Raw genomic sequence first — 21,143 nt, 5'->3', positions numbered from 1 at the left:
ATGATGATGATATTCCTGATGATGGTAGAGGAGGTGACACTAGAGAGGGCGGCCTAGAGAGGTCGAAGAAGAAGGAGGCATAGGAAGATAGGTTTGTGAGCTTGACAGCCTTCACGAAGTTCAGAGAATAGTGGCCCCAAAGATCGCTCACACTTGGGAGACAGTTCTTATTGAAGGATTTGGATAGATACAATCCAAATGTGCTTAGACAGTTCAGGGACCGCAATGGGTGGATGTGGTTCACCCAGAGTGTTATGGATGCCAAGGATCATTTGGTACGGGAGTTCTATGCCAATGTGGCACACATAAAGAATGGTACCAAAGTGACCAAGGTGAGGAACTTGAAAGTCAGATTTGACCAAAGCACTCTGAACACTTACTTGGGGTTCGAGGAGGTAGAGTCAGTCCAGTACTAGGAGAAGCTTTCTATAGGTGATGCAGCTCGCCCTTGGCTAGCAGAGATCTTGGCAGCTCTAGGACCACCACTACTATGGATCACAGTGGGGGTTCCCATTGCATGGGCCACCCTCAATTTTGAAGCAAAATGGTGGCAAACTTTTGTGTGCATCCATATAAACCCGAGCCAGAATGAGAACAATCTTCCAATCCCCGGGGCATTTTTGGTGGCATATATCATGGCCAGGTGCCCAATCAATATGGGTGCCATCATGTTGGCCAACATGTCAGTGGTTGTCATAAAAGGTGAAAGCTCCCACCATATCCCAACACCCTCACAAAATATCTCACGGATGCAAAGGTGGAGCCGAGGAGTTTTGATACAAAGGTGCGGGCCAATCTGATGAGCCATTGGTGGTTGTTACAAATTTAGTTACTAAGCCTTCTACAGCTCTCATGCCTTCTGTAGCTGCCATGCCTTCCACAGCAGCCGGTCCTTCCACCGAGACAGTTGATATGCCACCACCTTCATCTTCTAAACCATTAGCATCAGTACCAGTGCCTTCCTCATACACATATCCACTCACTGCGCTGCGACTCTCCCAGACATTGGCGAGTCTCAACAACTGGATGCATACATCTACTTCAAAGTTGTCTGATATATACAGTATTGTTGCAGCACAGTCTTCCACCCCAGCAGTACCGCAGGTTCCTCCGTCAATGGAGGAAACATTGAAGAAGATCTTGGACAATCAGAAGACCATTATGGATACATTGGTGGCGCATGGGGGAGCTATTGAGGAGTTGGGTAAATAGGTGAAGAAGATGAGGACATCTCAGGCCTCGAAGAAATTAGTGGATAGATTAAGGAAAGAAGCAACCAAGATTGCAGTAGCTGGTGATCTTCCATTTGACCTACTGATGGAGACAGATCCATCAATACTTGTAGACCTAGCAGCACCATCAGCAGAGGCACCAGCTGGCCAGTCTGACGAGCCAGACATTGCTGCCCGTACTGCTGAGGAGGTGCGTCAGATGTTCACCAACCTCGTTACTCCCCGACCAGAGGATGATGAGATCCAGTTTGAGGATCCCTAGGGTGGTGATGCTGCCATGCAGACTAAGACCACATAAGGAGTTTTCTTCACTCTCTACCCTTCCTTATTTTGATTTTTGTTAAGCATTGAGGACAATGCTTATTCTTATTGAGGGGGTGGTCTATTTTGGTTGATTTGATATGACATTGGCCTGTAATAACTATAATACTCTCTTTTTATCTTTATTTTCTTTTTCATTATGTATATATTCCTCCCTCTCTTTTGATGTATATATTCTATTCCCCATTCTCGATTTGTATATTCATATTTCTTGCTTTCAATAGTTTATTTCATAGCTTCTTTATTTGGCTTTCTTAGTAGTCTAGCTTCTTATTTACTTTAATAGCTTCTTTTTGATTTGGTAGCTTCTTTTTACGTTTAAGTGGTCAATAAGCCTTTGGTTTTCTTAATGCCACGGTTCTTTCCAAAGGTGGATTTTGTGTGAACCGGGTGGCTTTTTCCAACGATGGATGGAGTGACAACCTTCTTAAGGGATTGAGTCTGTTTTTGATATTTAGGTAACAATAGTAGTAATAATGAATAAAAGGGTCAAGCATGCTTTATTTGGTACCTAGTTAAAAATAATCTCTTAAAAAGAAATGGCTCTAGTTAGTGACCTTGTGACTCTTGTGTTGACTTAGGCAATCATCGAGTGGCTTAGTTGAACCATTAGCGATTTTTGATCTTGAATACGGTTGTTGTGGGCCCTCGACTTTATCCTCTTTAACAATCCAGCTGTGTGAGAGGTGAGATGTTTTCTTACAAGTCCAAGTACCCGTGTGAATGGTCTAGAACTTGCCCCGAATGTCTTTCTAGGCAAAATTCTAAGTTTTGCTTGGCTTGAGAAGTGATTGTAGGCTCTCCTTGATCCATTTTGAAACTTTCTATGGCCTACTAATGATGTTATCCCTAGTCAAACCATGTGAGCCTAAAGACTTTTTTATGTGATAACCATGTTACAAGCCTTTATCCGTTTGATAGTGACCCTCTCTTGGCACCCGAGCTTTCCTTAGCACTCATGAGAAACAAATGGCAAAAACATAAGTTTGGGGGAGAGACGAGGAATTTGAAAGTGGTATCAAGGTACAAAAAGAGAAAAGAAATGAAGAAAAGAAAAGGAAAAGAAAAGTAAGAAAGAAGAAATGAAAAACACAAAAAGAAAGTGAATAAAGTGAAGAGTTGATGGGATTCAAAGAATAGCAAAAGTTCAAGGCATGGAGAAAACAAAGAAGGAGAAAGTGAATATCATGACCAAGAAAGAGTGATGTCAAGTCTCTCTAGTTCCCCTAAGGAAAAATAAAGTGACTCAAAGATTCGGCAAAACGATGAGCCAAAAAGAGAAAATGGAGTGCTTAAGGAAAGATGAACCCGTTCTATTCCAACATTTCCCACCTTAGTCCAAAACCCTTCATTACATGCCAAAAAAGCCCTACGTTATTTCAAGCCGAGTAAACTTACATTAGTAGTGATCTACATGAGGGGCAAGCATATGGTACTTAGAGCCGTACTTGTGACATTCTTTTGAGAGTGGTGAGCGAACTTTTCACAAGTCATTGAATTGAGTGCTACATTCTTAAGTGAGATGAGCTAACGAAGAGTATAGGAGGAGGAGTTTGGAATCCACAGTGACCTACATGAAAGTGCGAACTTCCTTGATGAGTAAAGTCAACTCTTAATGCTCAAGTGTCACATTAGAGTTATTCGTGCTTTAACCTTCAAAACAGTGCCTTGTTGATAATTCATGAGTGTGCGGGTAATCATTGGTCCCAATTGATGTGTGTTTGATTCAACTTAGGCTAGCTGAAATAGCTCTTTTCTTGTGGAGGTGGGAATTACCTTATTTTCTTGAGGACAAGCAAAAGCTTAAGTTTGGGGGAGTTGATAAGTGGGGATTTTGACTACTTATTTGCGCACTTTTTACTTTCGTTTTAGCTCAAAAATGCTTAAAGGTATTCCCGAAAACTGATAAAATATGCTTTGTTGCAGGAATATTGGAAAATGAGACAAAGCGATGAAATTCAACTCAAGAAGGAGTAATTTTGGACAAGGACTAAAACCAAGCAAAAGGGGTAAAGTGTGGACCGCAGAATTTTGTTTGTGGCCGCAGATCATGAAGGGATTTCTGTCAGAGATTCTTTGAAAAGTGTGGACCGCATAATAATTGTGCGGCCGCAGAAGAGGAAGATCAGAGAGTCCCAACTTTAAGTCCATCAAGAAGTGCGGACCGCACTATTATTGTGCGGCCGTAGAACTCAAGAGTGCAGCCGCACTCAGAAATGTGCAGTCCGCAGAACCTGAAGAAGTGTGGCCGCAATTCAGAATTGTGCAGCCGCATAAGTCCCTCCTGTCAAGCTCTGCATCAAAGTGCGGACCACACATAGAATTGTGCGGTTGCAGACCCTCCTAAAGGGAAATTTTGTCCGAAAATTTTAGCTGTCTATATGTAGTCGTTTTTGACAAAATTAGGTCAAGTTTGGAACATCTTAAAGTTGGGAGCCATTTTTATTTACTTCTTTAGGAAATTTTATGATAGAATGTCTATTTTACATTGGCTTTTTATCTCTTTGTCATTGAATATGAGTTTAATCTTCTATTCATCTTTAATTTATTCATTTTCATCTCTGAGTAGCTAAATTTCTAGCTAGGGTTGTGAGTCAACCCTAGTGTGGGTACCTAATGGGTGTTTGATTTAGGGCTTGTTTATGGTTGGATGTGTAATTTAGCCTAGTTCTTGCTTTAATTATAGAATTAATGGTTGCAAATATTGATTTAAGCCTATTTGGCTTAGTCTCTACATGAGAAAGAGAGACTGAGTCTAGGAAAATTTGGCTAACAAGAAATTGGGGTGAACTCAAGAAATTGATAGTCCCAATTAAAGGGTTAAATCTAGAGATAGTAAAACCCGACTTGAGCATCTATTAACTATTTTTTGGATTACCCATTTGGACTTGAGAAAGCCAAATTGGGCAAAACCACTCTATTACTGAGAGGTATTGAGTGGGTAATTGCGTGTTGATTGTTATATTACATCCTGACCTACCAAACCTGCCCTAAATCCCACAACCCGTTAGGCAAATACCTAGGTGGAAGTCACAGCCCTAGATCTTTTACATACTTGAAAAATAACACCAAAAATATTATTCTCTTGCTTTACATTTGCAAACCGTAGCATAATTTAGAAGTACAATCAAAACATAGTTTGTGGAAATGCATCTTAGACACTTTACGTGCTTAATCCAAATATATACCTAATCCCATCTACGCTCCATGTGGATTCGATCCCGACTCCTAGTTGGGTATTATTATTGTAATCGACCGCTTCACAACCCCAAACTGAGGTTTGATTTAGGCGAGATCAGTCCTCAGAAGGTGCACCACTGAAGTGAACTGGGAAAAGCTTTGTGAAGTTGTCTGATCTCAATAAGCCCTCAGAAGACATGGCAGGCCTATCACCGGTATGTACCGCAACAACTTGCTGAACTACCCTAACTGGCAGGGCTGCTGGAGACTGATACTGGGGAACCATCTGCTCCAGAGTGTGAGTAGTGGGAGTCGGTGCTCCTCCCCCAGCCTGAGAGACGGCTGGTGCCACAAGAAATGCACCGGCCTGGGCCACACTCTTCGTAAGGCCCACCAAGCGGACTAGAGCGTCCTGAAGCACTATGGTGGCGATGAACCCCTCGGGGACCTGAGCTGGTCCAACAGGTACAGTCTGAGCTGGAACCTCCTCATCAAAATCTACCTGAGGCTCCACTGATAGTGTTGCTTCTCGAGCTCTAGGTTGAGCTCTGCCTCGACCTCGGCCTCTGGCGCGACCTCAGCCTCGGCCTTTGCCCCTAGTAGGAGCTTCTACTGGGGGCTCCGGCTGCTGTCCAGCTGAAAATATTGTACGTGTTCTCGACATCTGTGGGAGGACAAGAATAGAAGAGTTCAATCAGCAATGATAGAATAAAATCGCACGACAGAGAAGAATAGAAGTGAAATTTGTTCCTAAACTTCATAGCATCTGGAAGATAAGTACAGACGTCTCTGTACCAATTCTTCAGACTCTACTAAGCTTGCTCGTGACTCGTGGGACCTAAGTAACCTAGTGCTCTGATACGAACTTGTCACCACCCGAAATTTCCACCTTCGGGGCCTTGATGGTGCCTAACATTTCACTTGCTAGGCAACCCAAAGTTAGAGGATCTTTAAGCCAATTTTTAATCAATTCAATTAAGTAAAACCAATTAAGCCGAAAAGAAACTATAACGAAATACAAATGACATAAAACCAATAATATCTAAGTACAACCCGGATCTGGAGTCACAAGTTCACGAGCTTCTAGAATCTCTACAAAATAAGGTTCGGAATAAATAAAACTGTCTCGAATGAAAAGAACAGTAAATAGGGGAAATAGAAGGGGACTTCAAGGTCTGCGGATGGCAACAGATCTACCTCGAGTATCCAAATGCTATTCCGAGCCGGTACGCCTCACGGAAAGCTAGGACCAGTACCAAAATCTGCACAAGAAGTGCAGAGTGTAGTATGAGTACAACCGACCCACTGTACTCCGTAAGTGTCGACCCTAATATTGACGAGGTAGTGACGAGGCTATGACAGGACACCCATGTAATTAAACCTCTACAGACAAAAATATACGTACAAAATTATAGGAGATAAAGAATTAACAAGTATAATTGGGAGGAGATATGCGAAAGGGGTACAAGATATGATAACTACAACAGGGAATGATAACAAGAAACAGTCAATAAACCATCAACCAACAAAATGAACAAACGTAATGAATAAAATTGCATGGCATCACCCTTCGTGCTTTTACTCTCATCCTCACTATGAAACAATAATAACGGCACGGCATCACCCTTCGTGCTTTTAGTCTCAATCTCACCATAAAATGAAATACGGCACGGCATTACCCTTCGTGCTTTTACCCTCAATTTCATCATGAATCAATAGATACAGCATGGCATCACCCTTCGTGCTTTAACTCTCAAATATGGCACGGCATCACCTTTCGTGCATTAACACTCAAATACGGCACAACATCACCCTTCGTACATTAAGACTATCCCTTACCGTGTAACAATGAACATATAACAATAGGGAGATAGAATAAGCAAGATAAAGTCTTATGTCAATAATGGTTCCACTATACCAATCTCTACTTCAGAAACAATGCTCAATTATTACAGATAGTCCATAAGTGGGGAAAGAACAATCAATTTAGTAATTAACTAGTCTAAGCATGGATATTAATATCAAAGAAAGAAAGAAATTACAAGGAACAAGTCCCACCCGCATGCTTTAACCCAACAATAACGCATAAGTACTCGTCACCTCACATATACGTTGTATCCAACATTTAAACAAGTAGCAAATAGGCAAACAAGTCCTAATCCCTCGAGTCAAGGTTAACCACGACACTTACTTCTCTCCAAAGACCAACTCAAAGCTCAACCATGGCTTTGCCTTTCGAACAAGCCTCCGAACCAACCAAATCTAGCAAATTATCAACCAAATAATTTAAAATAAGCCTTAGGAACTACACACGAATGAAAAAGGTTCAATTTAGGTCATTATTGAAAAAGTCAACAAAAGTCAACTCCCGGGCCCGCTTGGTCCACACCCAAAATTTGGACCAAAACCCGATTACACATTCACTCCCGAGCCCAGTTATGTATTTTGTTCCGAAATCCGACCTCAATTTGAGGTCTAAATTCCAATTTTACAAAAATCCCTATTTCTTCCCAAACCCCCAATTTCTACCATGAAAATCCTAGATTTTAGAATCACTTACCAACAAATTGGGGAAGGAATGTTCTTGGGAGAATCGCCTCTAGGATTTTCTAACTTTGAAAATTTGAAGAATGAACAAAATCCCGTTATTGGGACTATTTTAATCAGTGGCGTCAGGTGTGCATCGCGTTCGCGTAAAACCTGACGCGTTCGCGAAGAGCAAAACCTCAATGGCTTACGCGATCGCGAGTTGATCTACGCATTTGCGTAGGCTTAGCCCCCCAGCCTCCGCGTCTGCGATCCTTGTATCGCGTTCGCGTAGAGCAACAATCAACTCCCAGCCCCCACCTTTATTTCACTACGCGTTCGCGATTGACTGGCCGCGTTCGCGAAAAAAGGCCCCCCAATGCTCCACGTTCGCGACTAAGGTTTCGCATTTGCATAGAACAAAATCTCCCCCAGCCCATTTTATCCTTTGCTATTGCGGGAGTATATTCACGACCGCGAAGAAGGAAACACCAGAAACCAGCAGAAGTGAAAAACCAGCAAACTTTCTAAGTTCAAAAGGTCTGTAGGCTATCCGAAACTCACCCGGGCCCTCGGGGATCCAAACCAAATATACACACAAATCCAAAAATCTAATACGAACTCGCTCGCACAATCAAAATACCAAATTAACACCTACAATTATGAATATGACACCAAATCAAATAAGATTTTTAAGAAAACTTTAGAACTTCTATTTTAACAACCGAACGTCTGAATCACATCAAACCAACTCTGTTTCTCACCAAAATTGACAAACAAGTCATAAATATAGTAATGGACCTATATCGAGTTTCAGAACTAAAATACGGACCCGGTATCAACAAAGTCAAACACTGGTCAAATCTTTAAAGTCATTAAGCCTTTAAACTTCAAAAGTTCAACAAAAAGTGATAACTCGAGCTAGGGACCTCCGAATTCGATTCTGGCCATACGCCGAGGTCCTAAATCACGATACGGACCCAACGGGATTGTCAAAACATGGATCTGGGTCAGTTTGCTCAAAATGTTGATCAAAGTCAACTCAAATAGATTTGAAGACAAAATTTTATATTTTATCAATTAACATAAAAGCCTTCCGGGAAAACACCCGGATTGCGCATGCAAATCGAGGATGGCTTAAGGAAGCTATTGGAGGCTTCGAAACCCAGAATTAAGGTTTAAAACTCTAGATGACCTATCGGTTCATCACAATTGCGATTGCAAAAATTTGTATGTGATTGCAAGAAAAACAAATAACAGCTTCCAAGGATGCATTACACTATCGCGAATAAGTGGATGCGAACGCGGTTCAAGACTGCCTCAACGTACGTGATCGCGAACAAAGATATGTGAATGCGAAGAACAAAGTAGGGCTCCCTAGCAAGGCTAACTCTACGCGAACACGGAAGATCAACTGCAAACGCGATGCAGAAGAATTTTCACGTTCGCGATCGCGAACCATACATTGCGAACGCGAATAAGGAAAATGGGTCACTCACCAAACAGCCTATGCGATCGCGTCTGTATCTTCGCGATCGTCTAGAAAGACATCAGACACCAGAACCTTAACATTCCAAAATATAAGAAAATGACTTGTACCTCATCCGAAACACACCCGAGGACCCCGTCGAAATATGCCAACAAGTTTCATAACTTAACGCAGACCTGCTCGAAGCCTCAAATCACATCAAACAACGTCGAAACTACGGATCGCACCTCGAATCGAACTTATGAATTTCCAAATCTTTCAATTTCCAAAACTCGTATCGGAATATATCAAATCAACCGGTAATGACGTCAAATTTTGCATGCAAGTCTCAAATGAAATAACTGAGCTAATCCAACTCTCGGAATCGCAATCCGATCCCGATATCAACAAAGTCAACTCCCGATCAAGCCTCTTAACCTTCCAAAACTTCAACCTTTCAATTTTCGTCAAAATGCTTCAAATTATCATACGGACCTCCAAATCCAAATCCGGACGCACACCTAAGTCCAAAATCACCATATGAAGCTATTGGAATCATCAAAACGTCATTTCAGAGTCATCCACACCAAATTCAAATTCCGGTCAACTCTTACCGCTTAACCTTCTAAAATAAGAATCATTCTTTCAAATTGACCCCGAATCATCCGAAAACCGAACTCGACCACCCACGCAAGTCATAACATATAATACGAAGCTGCTCGAGACCTTAAAGCCGCCGAACGGGATACTAATTCTCAAAACGACCGGTCGGGTCGTTACAATAAATAAATCTTATTCGCAAAAGTTTCAAAATAATGGTGTATTTAATTCTCTAACAAAGTAGGACACTTTTTAGACCAAGATACTCCACAAAAATTCTAACTAGTCTATTTTTAATGGTCCAAAATTAGATAAATAATTATGACAAAATTATTTTTGCAGCACACGGCCCGCATGTTCGTTCACATTTCGTTTCTTTGTTAAAATGCATCGATTCTTCTTAAGCAAAAGACAAAACAATAAAAGCTAAAGACTAAACTATGAATTCGCTGATTCTTATGCATGTACGACTATAAGTATTCATGATCATGCTGAGTAGCAAATCGAGGGAATGAAATAGGTTTAAATTATTCTTACTAGTTCTTTATTGTCAAGGTTAATTTTATTTTCTGCAACAATCTATATTTATCTATATATCTATAAAAGGGGTCAAAGAGTGCTGACATGGCACCTCTCTTAGCCCAAGATTATTATTTATCTCTTCTCTCATTTTCTGCTATTTTTCCTACTTATTCCTCATTTCTGGTTTAAATATGTCCGTTCCCAATCGTCTCAAATAAGTTATCCAACGCGAATAGACTCTTGCCTTTACAACTTCATCCATGCGGTGATTTAAAATAACTCAAACACTTAAGAGAAACTGAAGGGATAATTAAACATTAAATATGTTTTAAAAAAAATAGTCTCCTTGAAAGACAGTCGTTTTAACCTTCGACTCTTCAGTTCTTCTTTTTTGTTGCAGTGTCATCTACAACAAACACAGTAAGCAAAGAATAAACCTTCGACTCTTCAGTTCTTCTCTTTTGTTGCAGTGTCTACAACAAACACATTAAGCAAAGAATGGAAGTTTCTGGTGATGAAAAGTTTCGGTTTAACTACTACTTCCATTTTTTTCTGATAGCACTTTCAATTGATTATGTTTTTGACTTATATATGTGCATATATCTTTGTACGCCCAACTAGCATTTTCTTATTTTTAAGGTAATTCTTTCCTTTTCAATTGCTTATGCTTTTGACTTACATATGTGCATATGTCTTTGTTGATCTGATAATATATGATGTTTGGTGTTTCCTTTCATATATCTCATCATTGACTTTACAGCAGAGAAGAAATCGACGGAAGAGAGACAATCAAACGTCAATGAGGAAGCTTTGGCCGAGAAGAAGCCCATGACCAGTTTGAACCTTCATATTTAATTGGTGTTTAATTTCATTTATCTCTATTTAGGCTCTTTATTTTTTCCTTTTTCTGTCCCAAGACTTGAATTTGTTTTTCTCGACTTTGTGTCACTGTCATCCGAGGTAATTCAATGGACCAAGGAACTAGAGGATTTGGTCCTACAACAAGAAATAGATGCAACTCAATCTTTGAGGCGATGATAGGAAACAGTTGGAAAAGTATGTTAAAATAACCGTTGACAATTGACCATGATTTTCATATGAAATAAATAAAAAATAAAAAAATGGTGAGTAACTAACAGAGGGAGATAGAAAACTGAAAGTGCTTTTAACTCTACCGTTAAAGGAAGAAGGTACATGTTTTTTTTAACCAAGAATGTAAGTGTTAGAATCTTAAAAAGGTTTATGATCGGGTTGATAAATTGCTTAGTATAAAAGATGCATGTCTAATGGTGCCATCTCTTTTTTTCATAATATTTTATTTTCCGAGGAAAGACTAGAAATTCGATGCTTTTGAAAAGAAGTCAATTTACGTAATCTTGCAGGGACAATGACTAACTGTTGAGCCAAATCTTTAGCAGAAGTCATCAAGCTGTATTCACAATGAGTCATTATAGTACAAATGCTCGGATGAATTTACAAGGTAGTATTATTTAGTAGAACTATTAAAGAAGTATAGCTTAGGATGTCTTTAGGTTGTTCTCTGTTTTTCCTGTGGTGCCACAATTCCTACAGTTTAAAGTCATACAAATCTGGCGCTTCTCCCAACACTACAAAAAAAAAAATCAATTGCTAACGGATTTTACCAACGACCTGAATTTGTTAGTGTATTAGCAACAAATTACTAACAAAATCCTAACTAATTTATTTTTGAAAATTTAGTAACGAATTCCTAACGAATTGCCAACCAAAATTTTACTAACTAAATAATTTAGTTGGTAAATATGGCGGAAAAAATTGGCGGCTAATCTAGCAACTGCTTGCTAACGGATTACCAACTCAAATATTACCAACAAATATTTTTCGTTGGTAATATTACCAACGGAGTACATATCCATTGTTAAATATGGTGGAAAAAATGAAGTATAGTTTATTAACAGATTACTAACGAATTACCAACCAACTATTTACCAACAGAAGGATTTTGTTGCTAATTTTACCAACCAATTTAAAATACGTTAGTAAATTACCAACCGAATCGTATATGTTAGTAAACTTACCAACTGGTACTAAATCGGTTGGAAATCTTTACTAATAGATCAATATTTTGGTTTGTAATTTATTAACCGATTAAAATTAATTATTAATATTACTTACGATGTGGAATTTGTTAGTAATTACTACCAACGGAGCCTAGTTTTCATTGGCAAATTACCAACTAATATTGAAATAGTTGGAAAATTTATCAATATAGAGATAAAATAGTTGGTAAATTACCAAATAGCGTTGAAACGATTGATAAATTTAACGATAGATACAAAATCAATTGATATTTTCTGACGAATCTAGCATTTATAGTAAATATATCAATATATATCATCACACTCCAATATTGTTTGTGCACTAATTACAAATCATCTTTATACGAACTAGAGTCACACTCAAATCTTTAATAAAAAATTCACTTAAAATTATATTTTTCAGATATAAATATCCAAATATTTGGTTATAGACTTCCCACTAATAGGCACTTGGGCAACTTTCATTAATATAGTAGTATTAGTAGCCGTGATGCTCGTACATTATTAAAGAATATTAATTATATGAAAGTATGATCGATTTGAATTGTTCGAGTACTTCAAATCATATATTTTAACAAAATCATAAATTAAATATCATATTATCTCAATGTAAGTACCAAAATATTTATCTCTTTTAGACTTTTATTCTATTGCTCCGAATTCATTTATTATTTGAAACTATCAATAATATTTTCTAGTATTATTTTTTACTTTATTTTTTTTAGGTTAATTCAAAGTATATTTAGTGTTACTCTATCTCTATTTTTCTTTCTTTATACATTATTTTACTATGACAACATCTTACTTGGCTTTTTTATTTAATATTTTACCTATAACTCAAAGATAATATAGTTTATTCTAATTTGTAAGGACTAGTATTTTAATTTATTTGAATAAAACACAAGAATCCATAAAAACCAGTTCAGGATTCTTCCTAACCATCTAATTAGTTAGATCCAAATATGCGTCTTCTTCAATGCTTGAGAAAGAGCTTTGACCAGTTGAATGATTAATAGATCTCATTCAACTACTCTTTCAATTTCCTATATATCAAGCTCTAATTTTTTCTTATCTCATTCACACATTTTTTCCCCTCATTTCTTTGCTACTCCAAAGTACCTATATTATTTTAACCCTTAGCTCCTTCTCTTTTTTTTCAATCGTGAATCAAATTAAATATTTTCTCTAACAAATAACGCGAAAGGATCTTATACTTCCACCCACAATTAGTCTACATACAAAAGCCCAACAAGCAATATTATCGACTCGATAATATAAAATTTTATTCGAAGAGTTTATTGCTCACCTATAAATCTCGCCTTCTCAAATCTCTTGATTATAGTTTGATGCATGAGAGAATGCCTAAGAGGAAAAAGCAGCTAGAGTAAGTTTTTAATAAAAAAAGTATTTCAACGACTTAGATTTATGTTTATGTTCCTCATCTTTATCATATTCAAAACTATCACGATTAGGAAAAACAATATCTCATCAATAACTCTATCATGATTTGTTTTGAGAAAATTAGTTCGTTAAACCACTGAGGCTAATTTATTTATGTACTCATACTACACTTATGTACTAATTGTGCAGGTACTAAGCAGGTGCATCGGGTACTCACTTAGGCGCGTAGTCGTATCAGCTGGAGACTTAGTAGTGAGTTGCTTTTCATGCTTCGGCCCGCATCACCCGGAGTCTCATTTCCCTATATTTATTATATTCTATCTACTTTCATTCCAAACAGTAGATGTAGTTAGGGGTGGGCATAGTTTGGACAAACCTGAAATTCAAACCGAAATTCGAATTTTTTGGATTTTCGGATAACGAAATGGATTTTGAATTTAATTTTTAAAAGTTTGGATTTCGGATTGGATATTGGATTTGGTACTTCGAATATTTTGATATCCAAAATTCTTATACTTTATATTAATCCATTATCCATATTCTAATAATAATAAGTTCAATACCCTATGTCACGCCCCAAACTAGGGGAGGCACGACTGGCACTCGATACTGTATTCGATCCAGTTAGCCACTAAACATACTAGCTAACTAGACTGGGGGCCCAATAGATCGGCAGCACAACATCTGAAATACTAAGCCTGGACCGTAAGGTTATGACATGAATAACAATAAGCCATATAAACTTAGGTAGACAAGCCAAAATAATAAAATACTAGTTGGCCGACGAGGCCGCGACTGAAGACATACATGCCTACACACCTATATATACATGCCAAGCCTATGGGCTGGAGACTGAAAGCAGCACACAAAAAAACAGAATATTGTGTCCACAATAGCCTCTAAGAGTGTCATAAGCACTGTCGGGATAAGGCCCCAACTATACCCAAACTGTACAACAAAAGTAACCATCCTATGAAAGCTTCATGAAGAGGTGGAGCTTACCAACTCACAACTGAACCCCGAAATCCTAGCGGAGGGGTCGATCAGAGTCCCTACCTGGACCCGCACGCACGAAACAAAATGCAGTATCCCCAGGCAACGGGACATCAGTACGAATAAAAATGTACTAGTATGTAAGGCAGAAAGTAGAATCATACATAGCTGATGTAAAAAGGTAATAAAGATACCACCTGACACTGAAACTCTGATAGCCTCCATGGCCGACATCCGACCTCATAGTAATAAAATATGCATGGTATGCTCGTGTAATCGTATGTCGTGAATACATATATATTGATGTAAATGCATGACATACCCAACTAAATGCTAGCAATGGCGGTCTCTCCCGGTAGCTAACGGGTATCATATTGCCAACCTGTGGCCATCTGTACAATATATATAGTCTTTCGGGCAAATAGGCCCCTTACCTCCGATTATAGCTCGAAGTCCATGTATAATATGTCATGTATGATATGAACTTTGAATGCACATAATAGGCCATAACAAGAACTCAGGCAACCTTAGCTCATTGGTACTCTTATTCTCATAATCTCATAATCACCTTCGTATCGCATACAAATATCTCGTGGAACCTCATATCTTTTTTAATAAGTTTGAAAACTTAACTCGACTTTTAGAAAGATAACTTAACTCTGAATATGTTCATAAAAAGCTTAAGGTTCTTCACTTAGTCCTTATACCTGATTTCTTGATAATTAGTAAAAGAAAGTATTTCAAAAAAAATATCAAATGTTTTAGTAGTTTAAACATAAAAATTATATTTAAAAATTTTGAAATTGACGTGTCACTTTAGAGATTTTAAAATACACTTTAACAAGGAAGAAGGACTGATCGCAAATACTAAATGCCTTTATTTTTAAGTCACACAACCCAAAGACGAATAAGAATTCATATATATGGACATATATTTAAGAAAGCCGACAAAATGACATATATAGATGTCGAATACCCTTTTTAACCGAACGAGTGGAATATCAACCTAATAGCATCATGAAAATACTTCAGCTACGATACCAATGCCTTTCACAGAAGGTCTTTCTAGCAACAGAATAGTAAAATATCACATTTGGCGTCTTAGGAATTTCCCAAAATTCATGCTAAAAGGAAGGACGAAGCTTAGCCTTAACATACCTCTCCAACGAACGTCTGAATGCCTGTAGTTCCTTCATAAAAGTTGTTCCTTACGTCCTAAGTTTCAAAACCACTATATATATGCAGCTTATACGCACCTATAAATAGTTCATAAATGAGTTTAAATCGGCAGATTTGCCATATAATCCTAACTTGACGAAACTCCCGTAGAACTTTGTAAAAACGATCATAAAAGAGTCCCAAGATGATTACCTTGGCAAACCAAGTATAAATCCTGAAGAACCAGCAAGAACAACAATTTTCTATCTTCCAAAAATAGCTCCAAACACAGCTAATAGAAGGGGGAAACGATTGCAAAGCGTAGAGATTGCGCTTCTAGGCACAGGGGCAAACTTTAACAATAGAAATCGTTAAAAACGCACCTTAATCACTTAAGAACACCATGAAACCCTATCTTAAGCTTTCTCACTTTTTGGGATGAAGATGAAATATTTTGGGGTCTTAAAAGTCGGATTTTTGACTTATACCACTAGTTTGACCCGACCCGATTCGCGACCCAATTTTAGCCCGGACAGTCCGCGGTAAAACAGTCATAACGTTTTACTCCAATGTCGGTTTGATGTGAGATTTATTTGGTTGCAAACTAGACTCGTAGACCTTCGATTTGGTAGGTTGTGGGTCTCATAAATTTTTATATATTGGGAGAAATGATCTGATACATTCGACCCAAAGTTTAGAAATTTTATTAGAGAAATTTACGATAACTTTTGCCGACCTTTATTTCGCAACTTGCTTGACTCCAAAACTTAACATGTGACCAGTGTGATATTATAATACCTCATAACACATTATTCTTAGCATATTATACACTCTTAGTCTTATCCCATAGGTGCAAGTTAAATTAAACCTTCCGAATGCGCGGGGTGCTACACGAGCCATTTCTTTAACCATGAACCTTTGTTTAAGGGATTCCTTTGACTTAAAGCTTTAGTTTAGTTCCTTGATATTACCACACATTTTCAGTCTTATTCTCCCAATGTGCTATACCCAATCATATATACCTAATATAACCACGCCACGTTACGTATATTACGTAAGAGAAGAGAGAAACACCTGAGGTCTCACAGTCTCCCCCTTAAGAACATTCGTCCGCGAATGGGTCAAGTCAATTCTTTGGTTTCATTTCTTGTCCGCTAATACGTTATTTGCGAGGCTATATTTTTTACATTTGCAAAGCATAAATCAAATTCTGAAGATTCTAACTACTAGGCTTCGTATAGCTATCTCGCAATAAGAAATTTAAATTGCACTTTCAAGTCATTTAAAATCCAATTAAGTTGCTGTAAAGAAATAATTGGCAATTATTTAAATGCGACTCACCTTAAGTCGTAAATAGGTGGGGGTACTTCTTCCTCATTTCCTCCTCAGCTTCCCAGGTCATTTCCTCGATGTTGTTATTTCGCCATAACACTTTCACGGAAGCCACTTCTTTAGTTCGAAGCTTCCTTACCTGCCGATCTAAAATAACTACTGGTACCTCTGCATAAGATAAGTCTTCAGCAATGTGAATATCCTCAATGGGCGTAATACGTGAAGGATCTCCAATGCACTTCCGCAACATAGATACATGAAACACAGGATGGACTGCTTCCAATTCTAAAGGCAAATCAAGCTCGTACGCCACCCTACCAATCCTCTGAATAATCTTATACGGTCCAACATACCTGGGGCTGAGCTTCCCCTTCTTTCCAAATCGCATGACGCCCTTCATAGGCGATACTTTCAGGAAAACCCAATCTTCTACATCAAACTCTAAGTCTCGTCGTCGAATATCTGCATAAGACTTTTACCGACTTTGTGATGTACACAGCCGGTCTCTAATAAGTTTTACCTTTTCCATTGCTTGCTGGACAAAGTTAGGACCTAGCAACTCTATTTCCCCGACCTCGAACCAACCGATCGACGACCTACACTTCCGCCCGTATAGTGCTTCGTAAGGAGCCATCTGAATACTAGCTTGGAAGCTGTTATTATAAGCGAACTCAATAAGAGGTAGATGATCATCCCAACTTCCTTTAAAATCTAGCACGCAGGCACGTAACATATCCTTAACTATCTGAATAGTACGCTCTACCTGTCCATCAGTTTGCGAATGAAAAGCGGTGCTAAGATTTACCTGCGTGCCTAGACCCTTCTGAAAAGATTTCCAAAAATATGTTGTAAATTGAGCCCCTCGATCAGAGATAATAGATAATGGCACTCCGTGAAGGCGAACAATCTCTCGAATGTAAAGCTTGGCATAATCCTCGGCTGAATATGTCGTCCTGACTAGCAGAAAATGAGCAGATTTTGTAAGCCTATCAATAATTACCCAAATAGAATCATACCTCCGTAGAGTGCGAGGAAAACCAGTGATGAAGTCCATATTTATCATGTCCCATTTCCATAATGGAAGCTCAATACACTGAGTTAGGCCTCCAGGCCTCTGATGTTCGGCTTTAACTTGCTGGCAGTTGGGACATTGGGCTACCATCTCCGCGATATCTTTTTTCATTCCATTCCACCAATAGATCTGTCGAAGGTCCCGATACATCTTTGTCGCTCCGGGATGAACTGCATATCTAGAATAATGGGCCTCCGAAAGAATCTTGGCACGAAGCTCTCCTACTGACGGTACACATAAGCGGCCCTGGTATCTAAGGACTCCATCTCCAGTTCGCTCAAATAAAGGTTGTCGCTGCTGTGGAATACTTTCCCTCAGTTTTATAAGCTCAGGATCCTCGTGTTGTCGCTCTTTCACTTCAGTAACAAAAGAAGATTTTGCCGTATTCTAAACGAGAATTCGTCCACCCTCTGCATCTACCAAACGCACCTGCAAACTAGCTAGCTGGCATAGATATTTGGTCATCTTGACCTTATCAGCTTCAACATGGCTTAGACTGCCCATGGACTTCCGGCTAAGGGAATCAGCAACATCATAGTCCTTTAGTAATTCTAGCCATCTTCTTTGTCGTAGGTTCAGCTCCCTCTGTTTAAATAAATACGGAAGGCTCTGGTGGTCGGTGAAAACATCAATGTGAACCCCATATAGATAATGCCGCCAAATCTTTAGGGCAAATACAACTGCGGCTAACTCAATATCGTGCGTAGGATAGTTCTGTTCATGTTTTTGCAACTGTCTGGAGGCGTACGCGATAACCTTACCATGCTGCATAAGAACACAACCTAGGCCACGAGGCATCACAATATACAACATAACCCTCGGTGCCATCCGGAAGAGTCAAGACAGATGCCGTAGTAAGCCTTTTCTTTAGTTCCTGAAAACTTTATTCACATGCCTCAGTCCACTGAAACTTAGCTCCCTTATGTGTCAGTTTCGTCAATGGTGCAGAGATAGAGGAAAATCCCTCCACAAACCTTCGGTAATACCCTGCCAAGCCTAAAAAGCTACAAACCTCTGTCGGATTCAAGGGCCTCCGCCAAGTCATCACAGCTTCAATCTTTTGGCCATCAACCTTGATGCCATCGTCGGTAATAACATGACCAAGAAAAGCTACAGAAGTTAGCCAAAATTTACATTTAGAGAATTTAGCATATAACCTGTAGTCCTGGAGAGTCTACAATACAACTCGCAAGTGGTCCGCATGCTCGGCTTCCGATCGCGAATATATCAGGATGTCGTCAATAAACACAATCACAAATTCATCCAAGAATGGTTTGAATACCCGGTTCATAAGATCCATAAAGGCTGCTAGGGCATTTGTAAGCCCGAAAGACATGACAAGAAATTCGAAATGGCCATACCTCGTCCTAAATGCTGTTTTTGGGATATCAATATCCCTGACTCGTAGCTGATGATAACCGGATCGCAAGTCGATCTTCGAAAAGCATTTGGCATCTTGTAACTGGTCGAACAAGTCATCAATCCGTGGAAGAGGATACTTATTCTTGATAGTGACTTTATTTAGTTGCCTGTAGTCAATGCACATCCGCAAGGACCCATCTTTCTTTCGAACAAAGAGCACCGGAGCACCCCATGGGGATGTACTTGACCTAATAAAGCCTTTATCGAGCAAGTCCTTCAGTTGTTCCTTCAATTCCCTTAGCTCTGCAAGATCCATTCTGTAGGGAGGAATGGATATAGGCTGCGCATCAGGAAGCAAATCTATAGCGAAATCGATTTCCCTTTCGGGGGAATTCCTGGAAGCTCGTCAGGGAATACCGTCGGGAATTCATTCACAATAGGAACCGACTGAAGAGTCACTGGCTCCTTATCTATATCCCTAACATGAACCAGATAGTATATACAACCTTTAGCAATAAACTTCCGAGCCCTAAGGAATGAAATAAACTTACCCTTGGGCGTGGCTGCATTACCTTTCCATTCAAGGACAGGCTCACCAGGAAAATGAAATCGGACCAACTTTGCACGACAATCAATATTAGCATAACAAGCTGCCAACCAATCCATACCCATAATGACATCGAAGTCTAGCATAACCAATTCAACTAAATCAATAGAGGTTGGAAGGTCATTAATTAACACTGTACAATCTCGATAGACATGATTAGCTACAATATAGCTGCCAACTGGAGACACCTCAACTGGCTGTGGCAACAACTCAGATCTCATGTCAAGCTTACCAGCAATAAATGGAGTAATATATGAAAATGTAGAGCCGGGATCCATCAATGCATAAATGGCATGAGAATATATTGTCAATATACCTGCGACAACATCTAGGGATGCCTCTGAATCCTGTGGGCATGTGAGTGCATAAAAGCGGTTCTGGCCACCACTAAAACCTGAGGTGTCTCCTCCACCTCTCCCCCTACCACGGCCCTGAGTAGATTGTGGACCTGGCCGGGGAGCACGGACTGAGGGCGAAGAGGCTGCTGTGAATCCTGAAGGCTGAGCTGGTGTACCTCTGCCTAACCCCGGGCACCGGCTAATATAATGTCCTGTCTGCCCACAATGAAAACATGCACTCGAACCCTGTCTACATTTCCCGGTGTGCAGCTTACCGCACTGAGTACATGGAGGAGTAAGTTGTCTCATCTGTGTAGAATGCTCCTGTCGACGGCCCTCAGGCTGGCCTGAGCTCTGCCCTGGTCCTGACTGAATATAACGATCAAACCGCTGGCCCTGCATCTGTGGTGGGAAACTACCTGCTGACCGAGGTGGATATCGATGGAGTGGGGGCCTAAAATCAACTCGTGGCACCCTATAAGACCCCATAGTACGAGCCCTCTTACTCTGCTCCCTATCCCTGCGAGTATCACGAATCCGACGGGAAAGGTCCTCTGTAGTCTGAGCGAAAGCCTGTATGCGGGAAATATCTACATCATTCGATAGGGATGCAACCCTACAGTCTCTAATCAGATGATTCCCCAAACCATCCACATAATGATGAACTCTAGCCCTCATTGTACGTACTATATCTGGTGCATACCTTGCCAAAGATATAAACTTATGGCTATAATCCCTCACACTCATATCCCCCTGCTTTAGGCTAAGAAACTGGTCAAGACGGGCCTCTCGAACCTCCCGTGGCAAATAATGGGCTAAAAAGCCTCAGAGAAGTCCTCCCACTCTGTTGGCGGAGTATCAGGTCCTCTAGATCTCTCCCATGCCTCATACCATAGGACGGCTACATCACGTAGTCGAAAAGAAGCCAACTCCACAGCCTCAGTGACGGAGGC

The 21,143-nt window shown here is 39.6% G+C and overlaps 1 protein-coding gene across 1 annotated transcript; it reads right to left on the bottom strand.

Moving 5' to 3' along the window:
• Nucleotides 1-4,848: 4,848 nt before the first annotated feature.
• On the bottom strand, nt 4,849-20,937 carry LOC138907471 (uncharacterized). Its single transcript, XM_070198070.1, has 7 exons — nt 19,663-20,937; nt 19,489-19,585; nt 18,896-18,993; nt 18,313-18,648; nt 17,332-18,270; nt 5,347-5,397; nt 4,849-5,235 (listed from the first exon to the last, which is right to left on the bottom strand). Exons 1-7 carry the CDS (start codon nt 20,935-20,937, stop codon nt 4,849-4,851), a joined length of 3,183 nt encoding a protein of 1,060 aa, XP_070054171.1.
• Nucleotides 20,938-21,143: the final 206 nt, after the last annotated feature.

This window comes from Nicotiana tomentosiformis, chromosome 3, assembly GCF_000390325.3.
Source record: "Nicotiana tomentosiformis chromosome 3, ASM39032v3, whole genome shotgun sequence".
Classification (NCBI taxonomy): Eukaryota; Viridiplantae; Streptophyta; class Magnoliopsida; order Solanales; family Solanaceae; genus Nicotiana; species Nicotiana tomentosiformis.
The sequence above is the reverse complement of the archived record's forward strand: the minus strand, read 5'-3'. Positions and strand labels throughout refer to the sequence as shown.